General features: G+C 37.1%; 1 protein-coding gene across 1 annotated transcript; it reads right to left on the reverse strand.

The window, feature by feature from the left end:
• Positions 1 to 766: 766 nt before the first annotated feature.
• On the reverse strand, positions 767 to 20,973 carry aspa (aspartoacylase). Its single transcript, XM_046839389.1, has 6 exons — positions 20,531 to 20,973; positions 14,067 to 14,262; positions 12,860 to 12,953; positions 11,329 to 11,436; positions 7,288 to 7,397; positions 767 to 5,170 (listed from the first exon to the last, which is right to left on the reverse strand). The coding sequence occupies exons 1-6, from the start codon at positions 20,761 to 20,763 to the stop codon at positions 4,973 to 4,975; spliced, it is 939 nt and encodes a 312-aa protein (XP_046695345.1). The 5' UTR covers positions 20,764 to 20,973; the 3' UTR covers positions 767 to 4,972.
• Between the last annotated feature and the right edge of the window lie 1,488 nt (positions 20,974 to 22,461).

Raw genomic sequence — 22,461 nt, forward strand, 5'->3', positions numbered from 1 at the left:
CAGTCTACCTCCTCGATCTTGCCTGATATGATGAAACCTCACAGTGATTGAGTTACTTGCTCTGATTTTATTCTATTATACACAGCCTCTGTGATATCAGTATCGCTGCACTTTCCAGCAAGCGGAAGGATTTCATCTATCAGCTAAGCAGTGTTATCTATGCTACGTTCCATAGAGAGACTTATCTGGCAAAGGAAAGCTTTTCTATGCTAATATTATTCACATACATTCAACATTTTTTTACGGGGGGGTTAAAAACCACCTGCAAATTCATGAATCATTGTAGAAAATACTGATTTTATGGGATTTTGTACACAAAACAATCTCTGGACTCAATGCAAGGGGGGATGTCCATACTGGTTTGAGGCGTTACCTCAAATAACTACTGGGATCGAATGAAAAGCATGTCAGTATGCAAAAAAAAAGTTTGGACAGGCACAAACTACAAAATGAGGCTACAGATGTTCAGCTGAAGATCCAAGGAGATTTTCTAATCAATGGCGTAAATCATCACATGTTGGAAGAACTGGCAGGTTTTGTAGAACCATTTTTAAAATAGTATTTTCTCAGGAAATTAAATGGTGCGAAATCTGTGAAAATCAGATTAATAATGTTAATAATTCGGATTTGCACCTATTCAGGAGTTTTACGTCCAGCGTTCCCTTAAAGGCTCCGAATTCACAGCAAAAACATGACACTGGATAAAACTGCAGATGAATAAATGAATAAACAGATATATATTTCCTAGTAAATAAAAGTGTGGTGGCATAAAACAGTCCCCGAGTCAATATACAGTGTAAATACAGGTAATTTACAGATATATACAAATAAACTGAATAAATTATATCGAGATAATACAAAATGTTCAGCATAATGCCAGGCAGTAAAAGCAGTCCAGCATCAGTGTTCTCAGTTTAATGCCAATGAATGTAAATGTAAAGACATCGTTTGAAATTGTTTACATTTCTAGACATTCTTGATGAGGTGAGTGTCGCCCTCTAGTGGTGTTCTGATGTAAAAAAAAAAAAAAAACTAGTTCATACAGTACACGACAGTTTCTCCTTGAGCTCCTCATGTTTTGGAAGGATGTCACTGGAACATTTTATATCCTGTGAGTTTTTGTAGAAGAGAAAAAGAAACCGTTCTGCATTTAATCTTTTTGTTTTCTTTAGTTAAGATTATTTTGGAAGGATATAGAAAATATTTGCAAAATGAATGTTTTCCCCAAATTGGGTAATTTCTTTTTTTCAATATACATTATATAGCTATTTATTTTTTCAAGGAAAATTCCATGTTCACATGGGCTTCTGAATGTAATCTGAATTTCTTACATCATAAAACATGATTCAAAAGAATGTATACAGTGCTGGTCGGTTTGGAAAAACATGTTCCTTTTGTTTACATGCAACAAACTAGTAACTTTATTTTCCCGAATAAGCACGAATAACAGTTTTACACATTCTTGGCATCCATTTCACCAAGCATTCAGCTGAATGACCAAAAATCTTGCCAAAAATGTTCTTCACTAGAGATTTCTTTCTGATTTTGCAATCCAGTTCATCCATGAGCAGTTCAATAGGATTTAGATGCAATGACTGGACAGGCCATTCCATCACAAATAACACTTCAGTAGACTGTTGGCTCACTAAATTACACTTACAGAGTCTAAACACATGCTTCAGGTCAATGTTGTATGATGGAGTCGGTTCCACAGTCCGGATGGAATTGCGTGGAGTTGAAGTATAGAATGGTAGCCATGTTGGTTTGGTATTTCTTTCACCACTGAACCTACATAATGTAAATAATAAGTTGGCAGAATCTCCAGTTAGAAATACAAATTTTGTTGAAAGTTTGATGAAATTTTTATTGACAAATCCAAATAAAAAATTAAAATTAATAATAAAAAACCCACTGAAACACTCATTTTCTTTCTGGCAGTGTTTATGCTAATGTAACAGTACAATACGTCTTATATCTCTGTGGCACTGACTGATAATTTACATTTATGGCATTTTTCCTTATCCAGAGAAACTTATATTTATCTCATTTGTACAACTGAGCAGCTACTGGGGTTAAGGGCCTTGCTCAGGGGCCCAGGAATGGCAGCTTGTGTGGCTGGGATTTGAATTCATGACCTTTGGATTTAAAGTCCAATGGCTTAACCACAATGCTACAACCTCATTATTATTATTATAAAATCTTGTCCAGCTTTCCTTAAAAATAATATCTGACATTCAAAATGCAAGACTTTGTTTTAGTTTAAAATATGAAATTTTATTCTCAGTTCTCTTTGTGTTAAATATGTGCAATCCAAAAACCAAAAAGGAAACAAAAAACCGTTGACGCAGCAATTTCATTACAAACAATTTCCACATAATTAAGGTGATCACATTTTCTAAAAAAAATAATAAATTGTACATAATTTAGCGTACTAAAAATATACACTATAGTAGAATCTAATATTGAAAGAATCGCCAGCGTTAAACCGATTGTCCATGAGCCTTCCGTTTTCCGTGCTACACTACTGTTAGTTTGCATAGGGACAGTGAGGATTTCGTTGTTCAAATATGAACGTTCGAATGTGCGTTACTGCTTTAATTACACAAAAGTCATAACGGATCGATCAGACACGTCCGTAAGGCTTATAACATGCATCCTTGAAGGCTTCTGAACCTTAAGGAAAGTTTGAAATGGGCGATGATTTGGAGATGTCTTTTCTTCGGGTCATTCCCATTTTACTACAATTGATCTGAGTACAATTATTGTGCGTTTTCTTTATGATTTTCTAACTTGAGGTGTGACAAAACAAAGGAATAATCCATTCATCATCATTTTATGTTAAAATAGTTTTGATTCTGAGGTACTTTTTTTGGTTATTCACATCATTGTCTAGGAGATTAGCATTACATTAGCATAAACAATGGTCCAAGACTGGCAAACTGAACTGTAGTATGTGGTAAAGAAAAATGGCTGAATCCTTCTAGTAATAAGCTGCATTATGGGTAATGTAGCTAACTGTTAAAAAAATAGAGCAAAATGTCAATACATAATATATAATGCAGTGGTTCAGAACGGATGTTTTCCTGAAGTCTGCATTCCTACATGCCTTCAATGACTTTGAGGCACTTTGCTAGAACAAAATTAGCACCATGTGCTCGAATACATGGCAAAAGCTGAAGTAAAATTATTACAGAAATGACAGTATTACGAATAATTATGTCTCTGTTGTCTGTACTGCCTGAAGAAACCCAATACCACAGTCCTCACAAGCACATTAATGACAAAATCATTCTGAATCTGGTTACTGAGCAAATATAAAAAAAAAGCACTCTATATCTGATAAGAAGAAGTGAAAATACGAATCAGCAGATATGTCAATGTATCTTCTGACACCGTCTAGACAGCTGGGACTTCCGTTTCTGAACTGATTCACTAAGCAGAAGAATGACTCCATGAGCAAGGGGCTGCCATTTGTGTGCAAATACTTTCCTGCATTATTTTAGCATTTTGCCCGTTGCCCATATTCCCACAATCACCTACGAACGATTTAGAATATTCCGGAATTGTATATATAATTATACAGAAAAGTTCCAGGTTCATCAGGAAGTTCAAAAGCCAATGAAATTTCCTAAAAATCCCAGAAAGGTTCGGCTGTTCTTTGACTTGATACAGATGGCAAAAATTATTAACATAAATGATTAATAAAAAAAATGTAATATATAAAAAGTGCATATTTATGTATTTCATCCCACCAACCCTAGCAAAATGTAATTCTTTTATTCCTGAATTATTTTCATTTTTAAGGCAGAATGCCTAGTCAAGGAATCACCCTAAACAAGCAACCGAGAGAATTCCTTCTCCAACTGCAAATACCACAAAACCATGAACAACAATCCACCAACAGACACTTGACAACGATCGAAGGTAAACGATCCACTTGTGGCCAAATGTTCACATGACCTGTCATAATAGAACTTACAGTTTCCTTCCCCAAAAATGCTCAAAACTGTTAATAACATGAACAAAACAAAGAAAAACTTCTTTAGTTTATTCTTCTTGCTAGAAATCAAATGCCTCTGAACGGAAAATCTTTTCAAAGATTTTTTTGTCATCAATTTAAAAAAAAAAGGTTTTAATAGCGACACTGTATAGCCGTAAGTTTGCGGACATCTAATAATAAGATTCGTATGTGCTTCTCGAACATCCCTTTTTGACATTCAGTCTCCTTGTCCTTATAACAACCTCTATTCTTCTGGGAAGATGTTCCACTTGATTTTAGAGTGTGAGATTCATGCTCATTCATCTACAAGGGTGTTAGCAAAATCATGTACTGATGTAGGTGATGTGAGAAGGCCTGGGGTGCAATCGGTGTTCCAGTTTATATGTTCAATAAGGTTGAGGTCAGAGCTCTATAGCAAGCCAATCAAGATCTTTCACTACAACCCATGTACACCATAGTTCAAGTGAAGGGAAATTTCATGTTACCGCATCCAAACACATCCTATACAATTGTGTGCCTCTAACTTTGTGCTAACGGCATACCTCATCATGTTATATTTCTGATGTATGCGATACACACCTTCGAATCTGGTATTTACAGGAAGTGGATGTGGGAAAATGAACTAGAATCCTGTAAGCATCGGAATCCACTTATTTTTCACCCTAAGCAAAGATTCCGTTTTTTATATTATATATTCCAAACATTTTGTTTTGTAATGTTTAAAAACTGACTAGGGACATACGTATAATATAATATAATGATATAAAATACGTGTGATTCGACTGCGCGAAAAAATATTGTCTATAAAAAAGTTAGATATGACAAAACCAATATAAAAATATCTTTAAAATCCTTAGTTTGAATTATTAGCAATAAACATTTCTGTGAAAAAAAAATGATCTGAGAGTAGTGGTTGTAGTTTTTTATAGTCAGAGCTTTTTTGTTTGTTCTAATGGTGCTGGTTAATGATGGTTATTTGGTGCTTTTTCGAATCGCACTAACGGCTAGTGTTTCCCTGAAGGTTGTAACGAAAGCCTGGTGCTTCTCGTAGTAGGCGGCTTCGTTAATGAACGTCGGATATACCGGACCGGCTCCCTGGTACGCGATGGTAGACCCATCAAATGTTTGGAACATCGGGTCACCGGGGTTCAGGGGCTCCCAGTCACAATCCTACAGACAGAGAGAGAATGAGAGATAGAGATAGAGAGAGAGGGGGATTTATTTCATTATCAACATTATTTACACTTTAAGTTTGTGGACACCTGACCATTTGCTTTTTGAACATCCCAGTCCACATTTAGTTCAATTTTTCTGTTATAAAAACCTTTATTGGGAAGATGTTCCACAAGATTTTGTGAAGTTTTCTGCTACAAGGGTGTCAGTAAAGTCCTCTAAAGCAGGCCACTGAAATTCTTCAACTAAAACCCATGCGCATCATATCTTCATGAAACTAGGTTTGCGTACAGGAGCATTGTCGTGTTGGAACAAGGTTTGGATCTCCTAGTTGAATTGAAGGGAAATTTTCATTCTACCACATTCATAAACATCCTATACAATTGTGTGCTACCAATTTTGTGGTAACAGTTTGGGGTTCCAATACTTTTAGTCATACAGTGTACTACTGTATATTAAAGTGTTTCAGAAGCTGCTGATTATCTCGGACCGTTTTAGGTTTGCAGTTCTTAAATCTATTCTTCCATCTTTTCCATGTGTGTGTGCATTGTGTGTGTGTGCATGTGTGTGTCTCGAGTTTGAGTCTTGGGTTGTTTGAATTTTTTTTTCAGTTTTTTTGGTTTCAAGTAAAAGCCCATGTTTGTTTGGTAAAGGTTTGTAAAGACACGCAGTGTAGTAAGAATGTACAGCTTGAAGGCACACATTTGTGTCAGTCCAGTGTTTGCTTTTACAGTGTGGGACTCGGGCAGCCTCAGGTTTCCCAGTCATTCTTTAGTTTTTTCACCTCTTTAGTTCTGTTGCTCTTATTTATGTCTCAGATCAGATTACATTTACAACATTTGGCAGACTTACAGAGCGACTTACATTTGTCTTATTCACAACTCATGACCTTCTGATTCATAGTCCAATAACTTAACCACTAAGCTACCACTCCAAGTTTACTCACATTTCTATATTAATGTGACCATAGCACCATACAGTCACAGTTACATACAGACAGGTTCCTAAGGACTTTACATTTGAACTTTTATGGAATACTGAAATTTTAGGGACTGGGTCCTAAAATGAAGAAAAAAATTGTATATCTTATGACATGAATACAAAATAGTTGTTTTATCCATTTGGACTGTTTTGCCTCGCAAGTAGCAATGCTTTAAAATACAATCACTGGCAAATGACCATGGTATAAGAGGGATAATCCTTGGCTAGGTGTGAAGCCATACACCGTTTTTAATACACTCCGGTTTACACTAGGTCGTTCTTTGCCTCCACATCGTGCATGAGAATCGTGTAGGACACGGATCATTTCTTAATCTCGCTCTACCCCTTGGAATCCTCTCTCTCCACCCCCTGGAACCAACTGTAGCACAAAGGAGAATGTCTCTCCACCCATGAACTCCAGGTCGGACACTGTGGTCAGCAGCAAGGGACTGTGCTCTCTCCAGTCCTGTTTATCCTGTACATGCCGGACTTTCAATATAACTCAAAGTCCTACCACCTTCAAAAGTTCACGGACTGCTATCGTGGGCTGTATCAGGGGAGGACAGGAGGAGGAGTACAGGAAACTGATCCAGGACTTCATTGCATGGTGTGACTTCAACCACTGCACCTCAACAACACCAAGACAGGGAGATGGCAGTGGACTTTAGTAGGCCCAGGCCTCAACTGGAGCTTGTGAGCATCAACAGAGTTTGGAGTTTTTTTAAGACTTCCAAATACCTAGGAGTGCAGCTGGATGATAAAATGGACTGGACTGCCAACATGGACGCTCTGTGCAGGAGAGGGCAGAACCAGCTGTACTTCCCCAGAAGGCTGACATCCTTTAACATCTGCAAAAAGCTGCTGCAGATATTCTATCTATCTATCTATCTATCTATCTATCTATCTATCTATCTATCTATCTATCATCTATCTATCTATCTATCTATCTATCTATCTATCTATCTATCTATCTATCTATCTATCTATCTATCTATCTATCTATCTATCTATCTATCTATCTATACTAATGCATCGATTATTTTCCCACAACTGCACCTTTGAAAAACATGAGAACAGTGAGAACAGTGAGAGATGAAAGTATAAAAGAGAGGATGATTGTGCATGTGTTATACCTGTAAGTGTGGATGTACCATAGCGCTGATGTTCCCGTTTGTGTCCCTTGGGTAATCCACTCTCTCATGCACCCTGAACACTTCCACACGGCATGCTGGAAACTCCACACCTTTGCAAAAACACACACACACACGCGCACACACACACACACACACACACACACACACACACACACACACACACACACACACACACACACCACAGCAATAAATCATCACCAATGCTTGTTCCCAAGGACAAAAACAGGAAACAGTCTTAATAAAATATGAAAGAAAAGAGATTCCATCTTTTATATCAATTTCATTGTTAGATGTTTTTTTTACCAGTCATTTTTAGTCATCTTAAGTTTTTAGTGAGTCTGGAAATTCATTCCTCACCATTTAAACTCAATTCTGTTTGCTGGTTCGCTACAGTTACTGAATAATTCATAGTAAATTGCTTTCAGATCAATAACTGAAGAAGCATAAGCTGGAGTCTATATTTCTAATAAGTTTATTATTGGCTTTCATCCTTTGTTATTGCTTTCTATAATATTACAGTTTTTCTCTGTTGCTTTGAAGTGTTTCTCAGATCAGACATGAAATTCTCAAAACTACTGGTTCAACCTCCACATCATTCAGTCACACGTGCACATCATAAGAACATTTCTCGTTGCTTTGATCGAATTGCGAATGCTTTAGTCCATTCATTTAATGGATTGTGTACAAGTGTCTGCCATTCCCTACATTATCAGTTGTTTATGTTCATGTTGATCAAAATATATTATACTGGTTTCACCTGAATAGTTTTAACCCCAAAAACATCTCAGTATCAGTTCACTGCATAAGTCATTGAATGCAAAATGGTTAAACCAGCTGTCATCATCTGTCATCTAAAATTTCTATTAAACTTTTTTTTGTAAATGTAACTTGAATTGATGAATTGGGCAGATGAATCTTGAATGTCACTAATGAAGGAGAGTTTACGGTATCACATCAACCAATAATCTATTTATTTTAAACAGGTGAATCTTGTGAATCTTCAATTGGAGAGTGAATAAAGACAGAGCAAAACACAGAATTACAATTTCTGAAAATGGATGAACAACCAAGAAACAAACAAACACTTATATAACACGTGTATAGTACAGTAAAAGTGTGAATCCTGTCCGGTCTCTTGCATTCAATATAAATCAAATATGCAATCAATTAAATGAATTTGTGCTGCTGAAGTCAAATTTTGTGCATTTACAATCAAAACTTCCAGAAATCCTGAAACTGTGCGCCGTCATACTAACAACACGACTAAACATTTTGATGATCTTGTTTGTGAACAATGACAATGGGACTTTTCATTTTTATGGGAATCATTAACACAAATACTTACATTGGAGAAAAGAACTAAGAATTCTGAGAAAAGTACAGGCTTTCTTTCTAATTCTAATGTATTGTGCTGCTTGTAGAAATTGTTTTGAGAAATGCACTTACTGGTATGCAAATATTAAGGCAAAATCAAAGCAACTGAGAAAAACTGTATTAGTTCACCTGACTACAGGGTTTGTTTTAAGATGCTATACGATGTTTCAGAGAAAAAAAGAAAGGAAGACCAGTAAGACCTAAAACTAAATCAGAAAGTGAAAATGTGGACTGAAGGAAGAGATTTTCCTTTTTAAAAGTTAATATAATAGTAATATAATAAAAAGACTAAAATTACATATAAAGTATATTATGTATTGTATTGCTGTGTAAATAGTTTGACATATTCATAGCAAAAAAAGTCTTATTATTCAACAGCTTGATCCAGTGAATGCTATTATTACAGATCTGATTGCTCACTTCAATTTATTTCACATCTTGTACTTAATTTCAACTCTAAATAATCCTGTACAATCATATCTTTGTGATTTTTACTTGGACCTGTGTGGGTTACAGTGTGGGTCTGGTGCTTTTATTTGTTCAGCTTTCTGTTTGTTCTCAGCAGGGTTGGTTTTCTTGTGTCTAGATTGTCTCGGCAAGTCAAGTATCTCCACATAAAGATCTGGTTTGATGCCTACAGTCTTGCATTTAAAACTGGACTGAGAAAAAATGAAACGGGTTTTTCTACCATGGAGCTCGAGGTTCTGTCACTGTGACAAACTGCAAAGGTTAAATAGAAATATAAAGTCTGCCAGATATCCGCTTTTGACTCTTTGGACAAATGCTTTAACCTCGAACTATGTTCTGACTGGATTCTGTTTCATTTTCAAGTCACTTTGTATCAAATCATCTGCATTCCACATTTTCAGTGTTTGCAAGGCATCTAGTAAAAACATGCCCTTTTCTAGGAATCAATCTCATTGCAATTTCAGGAATCTTGTCATTTTGAATGGGATAATGCAAATAAAATCCTAGGAATATACAATTCCATACACAGACAAGCAGTTATCCATACAAGATCCTCGGACGCCAGACCTGTGATTAAACCTGTCTATCTCTGTAAAGCTGCTTTGGGACAATGCCCAATGTTAAAAGTGCTACACAAATAATGCTGGATTTAATTGAATAGAAATAAAGAAAGAAAACGACTACTATTTGCTTCTGTCCATCAACACCATCCGGGCGCTTATAGAATGCAGGGTGAAAGACACAAAAACAAGCATTCTATCATATAATAACAGTTGGAGGAATGTTTGAAGCAGGAAAAGCAGACACTATGGATTTCCATTCTTCAAAGTCGGTTTGATGGTTTTATTGCTAGCATTTTTGTACCTCAGACGAGAGTCAGAGGAAATTTTATGGGTAATCAACTTTTCTTGTAGGTGCAACCAATCCACCATCAGCATAACAAACAGCGCACTTGAAACTAAGAATTTTACCTAGAAGTAGTGCTACACAAGGTCATTCCAGATTTTATTAATCAGGTAAATCCGTGCTAATTTCTTGATCCGTGGCGAATGTGACACAGATATAATCCTGTCATTCAGTATATACAGTTCGGAGTATATTCACCACTACAATTGCAAATCTGGCAACCATGCAATGTACTTTATAATGTATGATTATTATGTGCTATATGTTATTATATTGTATTATATGATTGTATATCTATCGAAATATTGTCTCAACATTTGTAAAAGTCCCCAATGTTAAGGAACTTGAAAGTGTTGAAGTGTATTTTACAATACATTGCCGTTATACGATATATTTTTTATTTTCATTGCAGATGCTCTGACAGAAAAAGTATAGAAGTATAGAAAAGAAAAAGGTCAACATAGAATTAATAGAAAAATTACCAAAAAAAAAGATATACAAAGTTTTTCCTTGTTGGTATGCTGCGCTCCCTTGCATTGTCATTCTGTTTTCTTGAGTCAGCTTCCGAACAACTCGGGGAAGTGGAAAACAAGTTGCACCCCTCACAGGAAAGCATTCACCCCTAACTACACAGCGGTAGTGCTGCACTCCTAACAACATGGAAACTAACCAACTTTCAACAAGTCTCCTATTCACAAATTTACACGCACAACCAGTCACACTCGTCAGGCCTTGGCTCTTGCTGCAGGTTTCCGCTTAAGCAAAGGAAGACAAAAAGTGTGTATGTGTGTATGTTTTGTGAGTGTGTTAATTGGGCAATGCACAGAGGACGTTACCCGTGAGATTACTTTTTTGTACCATGTGAGCGCAAAAAAAGAGAACAAGCCCTATAGAGAAACCTGTTCCTTAACAAAATGTCAGGCTTCTCAGGTTCATTTTCAGAACAGAAGTTGGTGACTCATTGTATTAAATGTCCTGTTATGACAAAAAAAAAAATTTTTCTCGTGTTATTTACTTTAGGAGAAGAATAATGACTCTGTACGTCCTCAAATAATGTAATAGATGTTATGCTTTGTAAACATTTGACAGTTCTTGTTTTCATCGCTATTATTGTGATTTTTCTTGCTTGGTAAATGTGGGGTGGTGCCTTCGAGTTGAAGTTTGAAATGCCACTAAACCGGAATAATGAGACACTGCTACCAGACTTTTTGCTTCTAATCCCACTGTAACCCCAGGCATTTAGTGTCTATAGTTACCTTATATGAGCCTTACCGCCATTAAACATCTCGATGAAGTCCAGAGCGTGTTTCACTATCCTCCGCATGGACTCGAAGATATTGCTACGCAAAACTCCTTGAGGCTGGGGACCCACTTCGAGACCTGTAATACATGACAAACTCTTAGACCCAGATGTTACATAAAGTGCACATTGCTCGTTCTTGTTTCTTGAGTTATATAAGAGATTGCAACATGTATGTCGGCTTATGTGTGTGTGTCATCCAACGTCCTTTGAAATCTCTAGTACAGGCATGTAGGTAAATGCAAATAAATCATTCAGAATGTAAAAATTATTTGGTCTAAACAGAGAGCTTTAAATTAGATAAGTGTTCAGACCCAAGCTTTAGTACTTAGCAGAATGGAATGCTTGTTTTGTTCCTGGCAGAACCTGTGGGGGTTAATCAGCTTGAAAATGAAGCATCTGTGAACCGCAATCTCGGGTGTCCCCACAGAATGTTTAGGGGATTTAAGTCTCTTCTTTACCTCAACTCAATGACAATAAAGGTATGCTTGAGGGTCACTGGGTCAATGCTGAAAGAAACTCGAATGCTGCCACCATCATACTTTAACCTCATAATTGTATTACCCAGTCATTGAGCAGTACCTGGTTTCCTGCCACATGTACCACTTGAAGTCCAGCCGAAACAGTCATCAGACTAGAGAAAGTTTTTCCTCATGCTCCAAAATTCCAATAAATTCCTTCCATTTGCCTTTTACTCAAAATTGGCTTCCATCTAGTCATAAAAGTTGGATTAATTCCTGAGATGGTTCTCCTTCTGGCAAGTTCTCACCTCTCTGCTTTATTCGGTCACCATTCAGTTCTTGGACACCTCCCTGACCAAGGCCCTTTTAGCCAAGTCCAGAAAAAGTTTTACGATTCCAAAATGATGATGCCCACTGTGCTAATGAGCATACTCAAAGCTGTCTAAATGGTTTTATTCCCTTGAGATTTTCATTGGAGAGGTCTACAAAGTAATCCTTGAACTTCCTGGACTGTTAATTGGTTTGACACGCACTGTGGCTTATACCCAAAGGACTGTACCTTTCTGAATCATGTCAGAAATCTACAGTTAAGTTTGCCACATAATTTTTTTATTATAATTAAAGAGGTCTGAATACTTTCCAAACCAAATAAAGCTGAGGGCGGAGTGTCTTTTATTCGAGCATGCCCTTGGGTACCCTGAAAGTCTTCTCTTTTTTTAAAACCTTACAGTTTAGGCCACACCTGGTTCAAGTTTAAATCTGAATACAGATAGTGGAAATAAGTTTTAAACTGGAGTCATGGTGCTCAAATGAATGCACTGACACAGTACCAGCTTTTTTGTTGTTTAGAAGCACCTTTCTGAACAATGAATCTGTATCAAATTCAGGAATAGAATTTAACTTCACCCCAACCAACCCCTCTTTACTCAACTTAGCACTCATTGGCAACAAAGGTTTTAAAAAAGATTGAAGAACATTTTTTAGACAGCCAATGTGGAGTCAAAGGTGCTGTCAAAAGTGAACAGCTGAACATCCGACTCACCAACAGGATGCTTGGCCACTGAGCGGGTGGTTGAATATTTGAGTTGAGGGTGTTCGGTCAGCAGCACCATACAGCTCTCCGGAGCCATTGCTTTCTGTGAAGAAGTCACACAGATGACACTGTAAGCTGATACCGTACTCACCTCTCTGACCTCTGCTGCACAAGGCACACTTGTGGTGATAACATGACACGTCTCACGTCAGGGCCACATCTCAGCACTTCACCACTCTATTGAGATTCCTTTAACAGCACACCCTATTGTCTTTTATTCTTTACAAAATAAGTAGGTTCACTGGCCAAACATTAATGTATTACCACGTGTCTTACCCCCCCTGACATGGCTGTTCCTGTAATTCAATTCGCATTTCTTTGTGTGTAGTGTTCTTTTCCTAAACCATTGTGCTGGTGCTTATACGATGGAACTTATTGGTGACACAGTGATGAGTCACAAGCTGACATTTCTCAACAGTTCAATGTACGGCATGTTTCCTGATGCTGTAGGATATGGGCCTGAACGGTATGAAGTTCATGACACTAGCTGTAACTAGGTTACATAAATTATAATAAGTTAAATAAATAAGCCAGCTGTAACCATGCTTGATTACATGGTACGCACACGCAAGTCAAATTGTAGCTGAGTGCAATGTGATCCAAAAGTCCATCAGGAACTCCGTCCAGTACCAGGAAGTGCTTCTTTTAAATTTGTGGCATCGCATTTCTCAAACAAGACTCCTTACTAAGTAGTGTGTTTTACTGTCAATAGTATATCACTAATGTGAGAATGAAATATATGTCTAAAGGCAGATTAAGCTGCCACACTTGGGTCCTTAAGCCCCAATGGTGCTGTATTATAGCTGCCCTGTGCACTGATTCCAGGTTCCTAACAAGTTGTAAATGCAAATGAAGAATTTGTCATTTAACGATCACTAAATAAAACCCTACCACAAAATTTAAAAATCTGGCTGTATAATTGAGGAACTTTGATTCATTACTAGATGTTGAAGAGGTTTCACTATGAATTGAGACAAAATAGTCAAAGGTCTGTTGATTGCCAACTTCTATACACTAACTCATAAAGACATTAAACAGCTACTGTTAAAGTGTAATGCTATGGTTAAAGCTACGGTTAAAGTGTAATGTTAGTTCTTAGAATCATTCCTATGATACCAAACAACATTCCTATGAACTTCAGGTTCAAGCTGCTTACTTTGATATAATGCACCATCTGAAGGTTGAAGTGGTCTGTTGCGCTCTCCAAGATAAGCGTGGAGCCCATGTTGGATGTGGTGTTATGAAGGTCAAAGATGACATCGTAGGCATCTGGACTTCCTTTCGGCCCAAATATTTGATTGATTTCCTTGGCTCTCCGAACTTCATATGGCAGCTCTTCTCCACCGGGCATGCTGTGGAGAGACATTTGACGTGCTGTTAGGGGGTGTGCTGTTATAGGAAATGAATCGATGAGGTGATTGATTCATTTAATGAGGTGAAATTGCCTTGCAATAAATGCATGTTTAGAAGTTTTCAGGTTTTTTTCGACCTCAGCAATTTGCATCCAGTGCTTATGTTGGGTTATGAATCTAAGTATTTTCAAATGCATTTATAGTTATGGGGTGCATCTGCACATTTGATGAGGGGTATGCAAGATTTTGGTTGGTGCCCCCCTCCTGATCCCCAAAAAAAGAGGGCCAAATATAAGAATAAATACACTACATGCAATGGAGCCCCATGGACTGCATATAATGCATACCCCATTTTTGCACCTCTGACTGTTTGACACAAAAGGCCCATGAAATAGTTTGCTTTCATGTATGAAATAAAACACAAGCATGGTTACACTGATTATTGTGTATGAAACAAGTTAGCTTTTGTAACCAATCACATTAGAGTGTTCTACAAGCAGCTGTTCCCTCAACACAACATTGTTTGTCTGTCAGAGATTCCCTCCTTTGCTCTGTTCACAGAATAACGAAGCGCATACATCATACATGTTTAGAATTATGTCCGTATATACCCCTTTTTTCCCGTATTACCTCCGCGAGTAACCCTTACAGTTTCACGTGATTACAAGCTGTTTACATTTCATGTTTTGTTTTTGTTTTCGTTTATGCCCTAGTACTGTTGTTTGCCATTGGCCCAAACTTTGCCTGCATTATGCTTTCGAATTTGCATACTTATTTGCATTTGTTTTTGCCTGTTTATTTAATGAAACGTTGTTATTGTGCACTCCTATTCTATAATTGTGTGTATTTGCATTACCTGACAGCTTAAAGGTACGGCTTCACCTCTGACTGTGGCCATGTCACACTAATACGTTTTTGTTTTTTGAACACGATCATTTTTCTTACAACGTTTTTCAGAAAACATAGCTTTTTAAAAATGCTCTCCAAAGTGGATACATTTGTAAATGCCGTTTTCCTGTCGCAGTGTGAACTGTGAAAATGGAGGCTTTTAAAAACGATGATGCGTTGTTAGTCATTGCCATGACGTTTCAAAGAGTCAGGAAGAGCCATCTTACGTTTACGTTTTCAGACGTTTCAGTGAGGATGAGCTACTTTTGGCAACAACTGAAGAAGAAGAAGAAAAAAAAAAGTGTGGACATGGAGCGTTTTTAAATAAAAACGCAGTTTTCAAAATTGATCCAGATTAGTGTAGAAGTAGTCTGTGAGTGAAGATTCCTTACACAACATTTCAAAGGAATTGTTATTTGTTAAATGACAATGTTTTTTATCGGGTTTATTATTAGCCTTGCACAAATCCCTGTGAGTTAGCTGTTACTATAGAACCTTGCAGATGGATTTTCTGTCAGAGATTTGCTTATAGAATGCTATGATCGATTACATCCAATCTTTAAAAGATTGTGATAAAGTCCGGGTCATGATCGTAGCATGGTCACGTTTACAAAGAAGTGAGCAAAGAGTGAGATTTAGAAATCATTAGTCCCTCAAGATTAGTGTCTACCCATCACTTGAAATGTTACTGAATATATAAAAACATACACCTGATTTGATTTATTGTTTTATAACGCTGATATCATTCACACTCTGAACCATAACCTATGCCTGTGCAGTTCCATGAGATCGTTGCTCCCAATAATAATTTGCTAGTTGGCAGTGTATCTTAGTAACTAATCTCAGGCTGGCAGGCATAAAAAAAAAAAAACAAGACTTTGTCTAGGACATAATTTGTTTAAGGTCCCTCTGAGGTAATGACTGAGCGGTGTCATTTATCTTTTTGTGGTTTGCAAATGCTGTGTTTGGGTGCACCCAGAACATGATCCAAAAATCCATTTTGCAAGTTGCACCACGTGGCTAAGTTCGGAAGATCAACTAACTAAGCAAGAAGATAAAAAAACTAAAAATTCCTTTTTTTCTTTTAATGAATTACACATGTAGTAAAATGTCCATTAAACAAGTTACTTCATAGCTATCCTGAACCTTCAAATGTCAAGACATTCTAACTTACAGCTTCACCTTTCAAAGTGCTGACAGTGGAGAGTCCTTCCATAAAGACTGAACAGACATTGCTACATGTACACTGTTTAACCTCTGTGCTTTAACCTTCTTAGTTCATTTCATTCATTTGCTACTTATTACTGGACCAAACTGCCCTCTCTCCAGGACCTCTAAACGTCCTCTGTCAGGAAACAGACTGGGAGAATCGTAAGGGACCCCCACGCACTATACAATCTGTTCAGACCCCCTCCCACAGACTGATCAAAACAACAACTGTCAGACACCCAACAAGCTTTTTTTTGTCGTGCCCACAAAGATTCGAAACACAGAGCGAAACCTCGACCTATTCTGGAATTTTTACTACTCTAGTTCTTTTTTTTCTTTACTTTGTTCCAAAGCATGTACTTGAGTTAAAGTACATATACATTTAAATGTACTTAAGTATCCAAGGTACACTCAATCTATCTCTCCAGCTCTACTTAAAACCACGGTACCTTCTCGATGACTTAAAATTTTCACTAAAGAACAATAAAAAACTTTTAATCCACTCACATAAAAAGGAATGACTGATTTCGCAAAATGTAGTTGAGTAAAAAGTAGTATATTTGACTTTAAAATGTATTGAAGTTAAAGTGAAAGTCTCCCCAACCGGAAATACTTGAGCAAAGTACAGATACGCAAAAAAGTGCAGTGATGGATTACATTTACTTCGTTACTGTCCACCACTGCAAATCACACCCGTGTACAATATGTTTCTTTGACCGACTGGACAATCACTTAAATATCACCTTCTGTTACAGGCCAACGTGTGCTGGTTTCTATACTTGGTCATTTAGTCATTTGTGGTTTTGAATTGTATTGCGTTCTACATGCACCACTGTATTGGCTTGAACAACCAATACATTAAAGTGTGTATGTCCTGCATTGAACTGCACAGATGTGCCATGTGTAATCATGTTTGTATTATTCGAACAATTTTTTGTTCAGTCTAGCACTGTTGTCTCAATAAAGCCGACTATTTGTTCTGAGATTGCGGATGGCATTTGATTATCTCTATATTCTGGAGAACAAAATTTGACCGAGTTAACCTTAAAAAGTCCCTGCTTACTGAAGCAGGAAGACAAACTTGTAATTTAAACATTATAGAAACACTGAACTGTCATGCAGTAGCGGCGTTTGTGTTGATCTCTCCTATTCATATTTAAATTCATGTTATCTCCATGGTTTGCAGTAAATTGTTATGTCTAGACAGTAAAAAAAACAACACGATTTAGACGAGACGCAACACCCAGCTAATGACAGGTGCGAACAAATGAAGTATTTGCGTCGGCTAAAAATCAACAAAGCAACTAAAACAATACTAAGTAACACAAAATAAAAAGCACTGCTGTCTGTGCAAACTTCAAAAAGCAGCTATATGGAGCGTAAACCTCCTCTTAGCATGTAAACGAATCAGACGAACAAAACACCCTTCCAGCGTACACTGTTACACTGGAGAGAGGGGATTGTATTTCTGAGCGCTTGGCCGTATTTTAATTACGATGATGGCATTTCATTTGGACCTTCCTGCCCGGGCTGCTTTCAAAAGCTCCCGAGAATGGATAGGATATTGTTTTATCGTTTTTCAATCAAACAATCAAAGCTGCAAACTGATTTGCAAGCAAACAATAAAAGGTTTTAGACGTGTTTGTATAAAACGTGGACCTCGTAAACGATATACGTCTCAATTTGTGAGGAACAATATACGAACGCTGCCCAGGATGAATATGTTACAGAGAGGACCGATTCATGTTCATTCACGCAAGCTGTGGTATTTGTGAAACCTTGTAATACATGACAAGGGATACTTTTGTCCTTGATTTTGCAACAGCGGGACTTACCGGCATTGCAGACACTTCACACTTCCTTCTAGTGACTTATTTGAAAGTGTGTGTTCAGCAGCCACTTGATTTCTACTCAATGGAGATTCATGATGACAAACAATGTTCAACAAAAGACTGAAACTTGTAGCAAAACCTGTGGGATTAGTTATAGGTCTAAAAGAATATTAGCTTTAAATAAGTTGAATTTTTACACAACAGCAACAACAGTAGAACAAACAAATTTGGGTTAGAAATAAGACTGTGTGACTGGATGGAGGGGAAATTGGTAATGAAAAATGCTTAAAATAAGCAATGTTTTAACATAAATATTGCATTTTCATTAATCTTAAAGATTTTCCTGTTTTTTAAATAATTATGCCATATTTGCTTTTGAAAACAAGACATAAGATGGTTACCTATGACCAATACTTATAATAACGTTTGACCAAATATTATCTCATAATACCAAGATCTTGTAGCAACCAGATGACGATGATTTTTTAACAATAATATTTTTTTTTCATCATAAAAACACGATTCATTGTAGTATTAATATGTTTTTATAGTAGTCAGATGCTTTTCTTTGTAATAACACAACACAAAAAAAGCTAAGAATTTTTTTTCTCCACAAAACACAAGATGGGATGTTCTTTATAATGAGATAATGAGTTTTTCATGATAACTTATTTTTCTGATATGAGCGAGATGTTTTGCAGTAAGATGCTTCTTAAAAAACAAGATATTATCTCATAAATAACAAGATACTTTTGTAGTAAGATGGTTTTCTCTCATAATAATAAGATATATTTGTAGTAAGATGCTCTTCTTGTAATAGATAGATATTATCTCATAATTATGAGATGTTTTGTAGTAAAATCCATCTTGTAATAACGATAACAAGGTATGTCTATTTTTTGTGGTAAGATGCTTTTCTGGTAATAACAAGATAATGTTTCTTAATAAGATGTTTTTTTATTAAGAAGCTTCTTCTTGTAATAAGGAGATATTATCTCATACATAAAAACAAGTTGTTGATTTTTGTAGTAAGTTGCTTCTTCTTGTAATAACAAGCACAAGATATTATCTTATAATAACAAGATGTTTTTGAAGTACAGTAAGATCGTTTTTTCTTTTAATAACAAGGTATTATCTCATAATAAAGAGACATTTTGTGATAAGATGCTTCTTTTTGTAATAACAGGATATTATCTCATATTTACCAAGATATTTTTTTTGTAATAAGATATTACCTTATAATAATGAGGTGTTTTTTTGTTTTGTTTTTTTGTAGAAAGACACTTTCTCAATAATAACAAGATACTATCTCATAATAACAAGATGTTTTCTGTAGTAAGATGCTTCTTCTTGTAATAACGAGATATTAACTCACAGCGATGAGGTATTTTTGTACTTGGATTTCTCGTTTGAACAAGTACGAGATATCTCATTTTTGTAGAAAGACACTTTTCCAAAAATAACAAGATACTATCTCATAATAACAAGATGTTTTCTGTAGTAAGATGCTTCTTCTTGTAATAACGAGTTATTACCTCACAGCGATGAGGTATTTTTGTACTTGGATTTCTCGTTTGAACAAGTACGAGATATCTCATTTTTGTAGAAAGACACTTTTCCAAAAAAAACAAGATACTATCTCATAATAACAAGATGTTTTCAGTAGTAAGATGCTTCTTCTTGTAATAACGAGATATTACCTCATAACGATGAGGTATTTTTGTACTTGGATTTCTCGTTTGAACAAGAACGAGATATCTCATTTTTGAACTGAGATGCTTCATCTCGTAATAATGAGATATCTTATAATAACGAGGCGATTTTTTGTAGTAAGATGGTTCTTTTTGTAATAATGAGATATCTCACAGTAACAAGATGTTTTTTTGTAGTAAGATGCTTGTTCTTGTAATAACGAGATATTATCTGACAATATTGAGATAGTTTGTAGTAAGATGGTTTTTCTCTCATAATAAGAACAAGATACCTTTTTTAAATATCTAATTAGGGATTTTTTTGTAAAAGGCGCATCCTCATATATAATAACATAATAATAACAATGTTTTCCGGTAGTAATTAGAGGCATTTTATTGTAAATAAAACACTTGGTAACAACATAACAAATGAATACTGGCACACCATTATTAGTAGCAAGACAGACAATTTCAATCAAGATCGAGATGTTTTCTCATCATACCTGATCAATGCTGATGAAAATGTGTTTCTTCCATGACACTATTCCATATTCTGCTGTGATTCAGGTCACGCTTTTGATTTATCTCTGAACTCTGAGAGTAAAGTGCTGGATCAGCTGATCAGCTGAACAGAGGCAGGTTGTTTACCTGAGGTTTTCCGGTGTGAAGGCTCGGTTCAGATCGGTGTCGATGTACCTGGCGCACTTCTCCACGGCTCTGGGGTTGCACAGGAACGGCTCGGTGCGCACTCGGCTCCTCCGGATCTCGCGGTCGTCTCTGGTCCACACGGACACGAGCGCGACGCCGGACATCTCGTTGCCGTGCGTGCCGCCGAAAATCGCAACGCGCCGAGCCTCGGCGTAACCGCAACTGTCGCTCATAGCGCGCGCGCGGCACCTGCCCGGGGGATGGTGGGGGAGAAGGAGAAGGGGGCTGAGAGACAGGCGCCGGGGCAGGAGAAAAAGTTTGAGGATACGGCGGAGCTCTAGTACGAGGCCCGCGTTTCCGTAGCCTCACTCCGAGAGGAGTCGGTAAGCAGATTATGTAACGAGCTTCTACAAAGTCCGAGTGGCGCTCCGGGGCTTTAACTCCGCTTTCAGGACTATATTAGGCTCGAGTGGGCGGGGATAAAGACACTTAACCGCAGCCGGAGCCACTCCATCAGCCCTGCTACTGTACCTTCTCTCAAACCATTAACAGCCCTGAAAGACATTCACACGCCAATTTATTAGGGATACACACACATGATTTATCAGGAGGTGGAAGCTCAGTTTTTCTGTATAGGCCATGAGTTTAAATCCCAGTACCATCAAGCTGGGCCCTTGAGCAAGGCCCTTAACTTTCAACTGCTCAGTTCTAATTTGCCATTTATTAATCTGTCAAATGGCATAAATGTAGATACATGATTGTGACACACACACACACACACACACACACACACACACACACACACATCTGCCAGACTATCATGTTCTTCCGAAGACTTTCCACTGTTATAGTTCTATATTTTTGACAAGTTTAATTCACAAACACTGAGACAACCATCATTGATCTTCCACGTTATAGGTTCTATGTCCGATCAGAGTCTAAATGAAATTTCCCCACTGTGGGATGAATAAAGTTTTATCTATTCTTAGGTTTATCTTATCTTAAAACTTGTTAAAATGGAAAAGTGAGAGCAATCATTTTACTTATTGTATAACGTCATAAAAGTAGGTGTGATCCACATCGAACAGGAAGTTGACCGTAACAAACTAAAGAGAAAAAATGACATAGATTATGCATCGCCGTGACTAACACGCCAATCAGCCATTGCAATCCACCCACATGTAGAATACTGTGTCTCCAAACCAGCTCTGTTTGATTGATTTTGGAGGCCATGTTCCCTAAACTGTTCCTCAACAGGTTTTTGCAGTGTGGCAGGGTGAAATATTCAGTTAAAAAAAGCTACTGCCATTAGACAGTTGTCAGATAGAAAGTACTTGGTTTAATGGTAGGACCTAAGGTTTCCTAGCTGAATTCAGAGCATCTCATTCACATCTCTTTCCTGTTCACATGATATAAATAAAAAAATGCTGTAAATGTGACCATTGCTCCATGGCCAGTTTTTGATGCACACATGACCATTGTAGGTGCTTTCAGCGGTGGACGAGATCAGCAGGGGCATTCTGATAGATCTGTAGCTACAGTACATACCCTTATATACAGCCATCATAGCTAAAATTTATCTTTTCAGATATTTTCTACCTCTGCCAATGGATCGGACCAGATATATTAGTCTTTGCACCGCACATGCATCAGTAAGTCCTGACACAAAAGATCCTAAAGCCAGATCACTAGTTGTCCTTTCTTGGTCTACTAATCACTATATACAGGGAACATTCCCCCATAACTTGCCATTTTGGAGATACTCAAAATCTCTCAGACCCTTACGTGTGCCAATTCAACCTATTTCCAGCACATCAACTTTGAGAACTGACTTGTCACTTGCTCTCTAATTCATCACACCCCTTGACAATTGAACCTGATGAAAATGGTTTTCAGTCAGTTTTGACAATTAATGCAACTTTAGAATAGGA

Source organism: Silurus meridionalis, chromosome 25 (genome assembly GCF_014805685.1).
Source record: "Silurus meridionalis isolate SWU-2019-XX chromosome 25, ASM1480568v1, whole genome shotgun sequence".
NCBI classification, from domain to species: Eukaryota; Metazoa; Chordata; class Actinopteri; order Siluriformes; family Siluridae; genus Silurus; species Silurus meridionalis.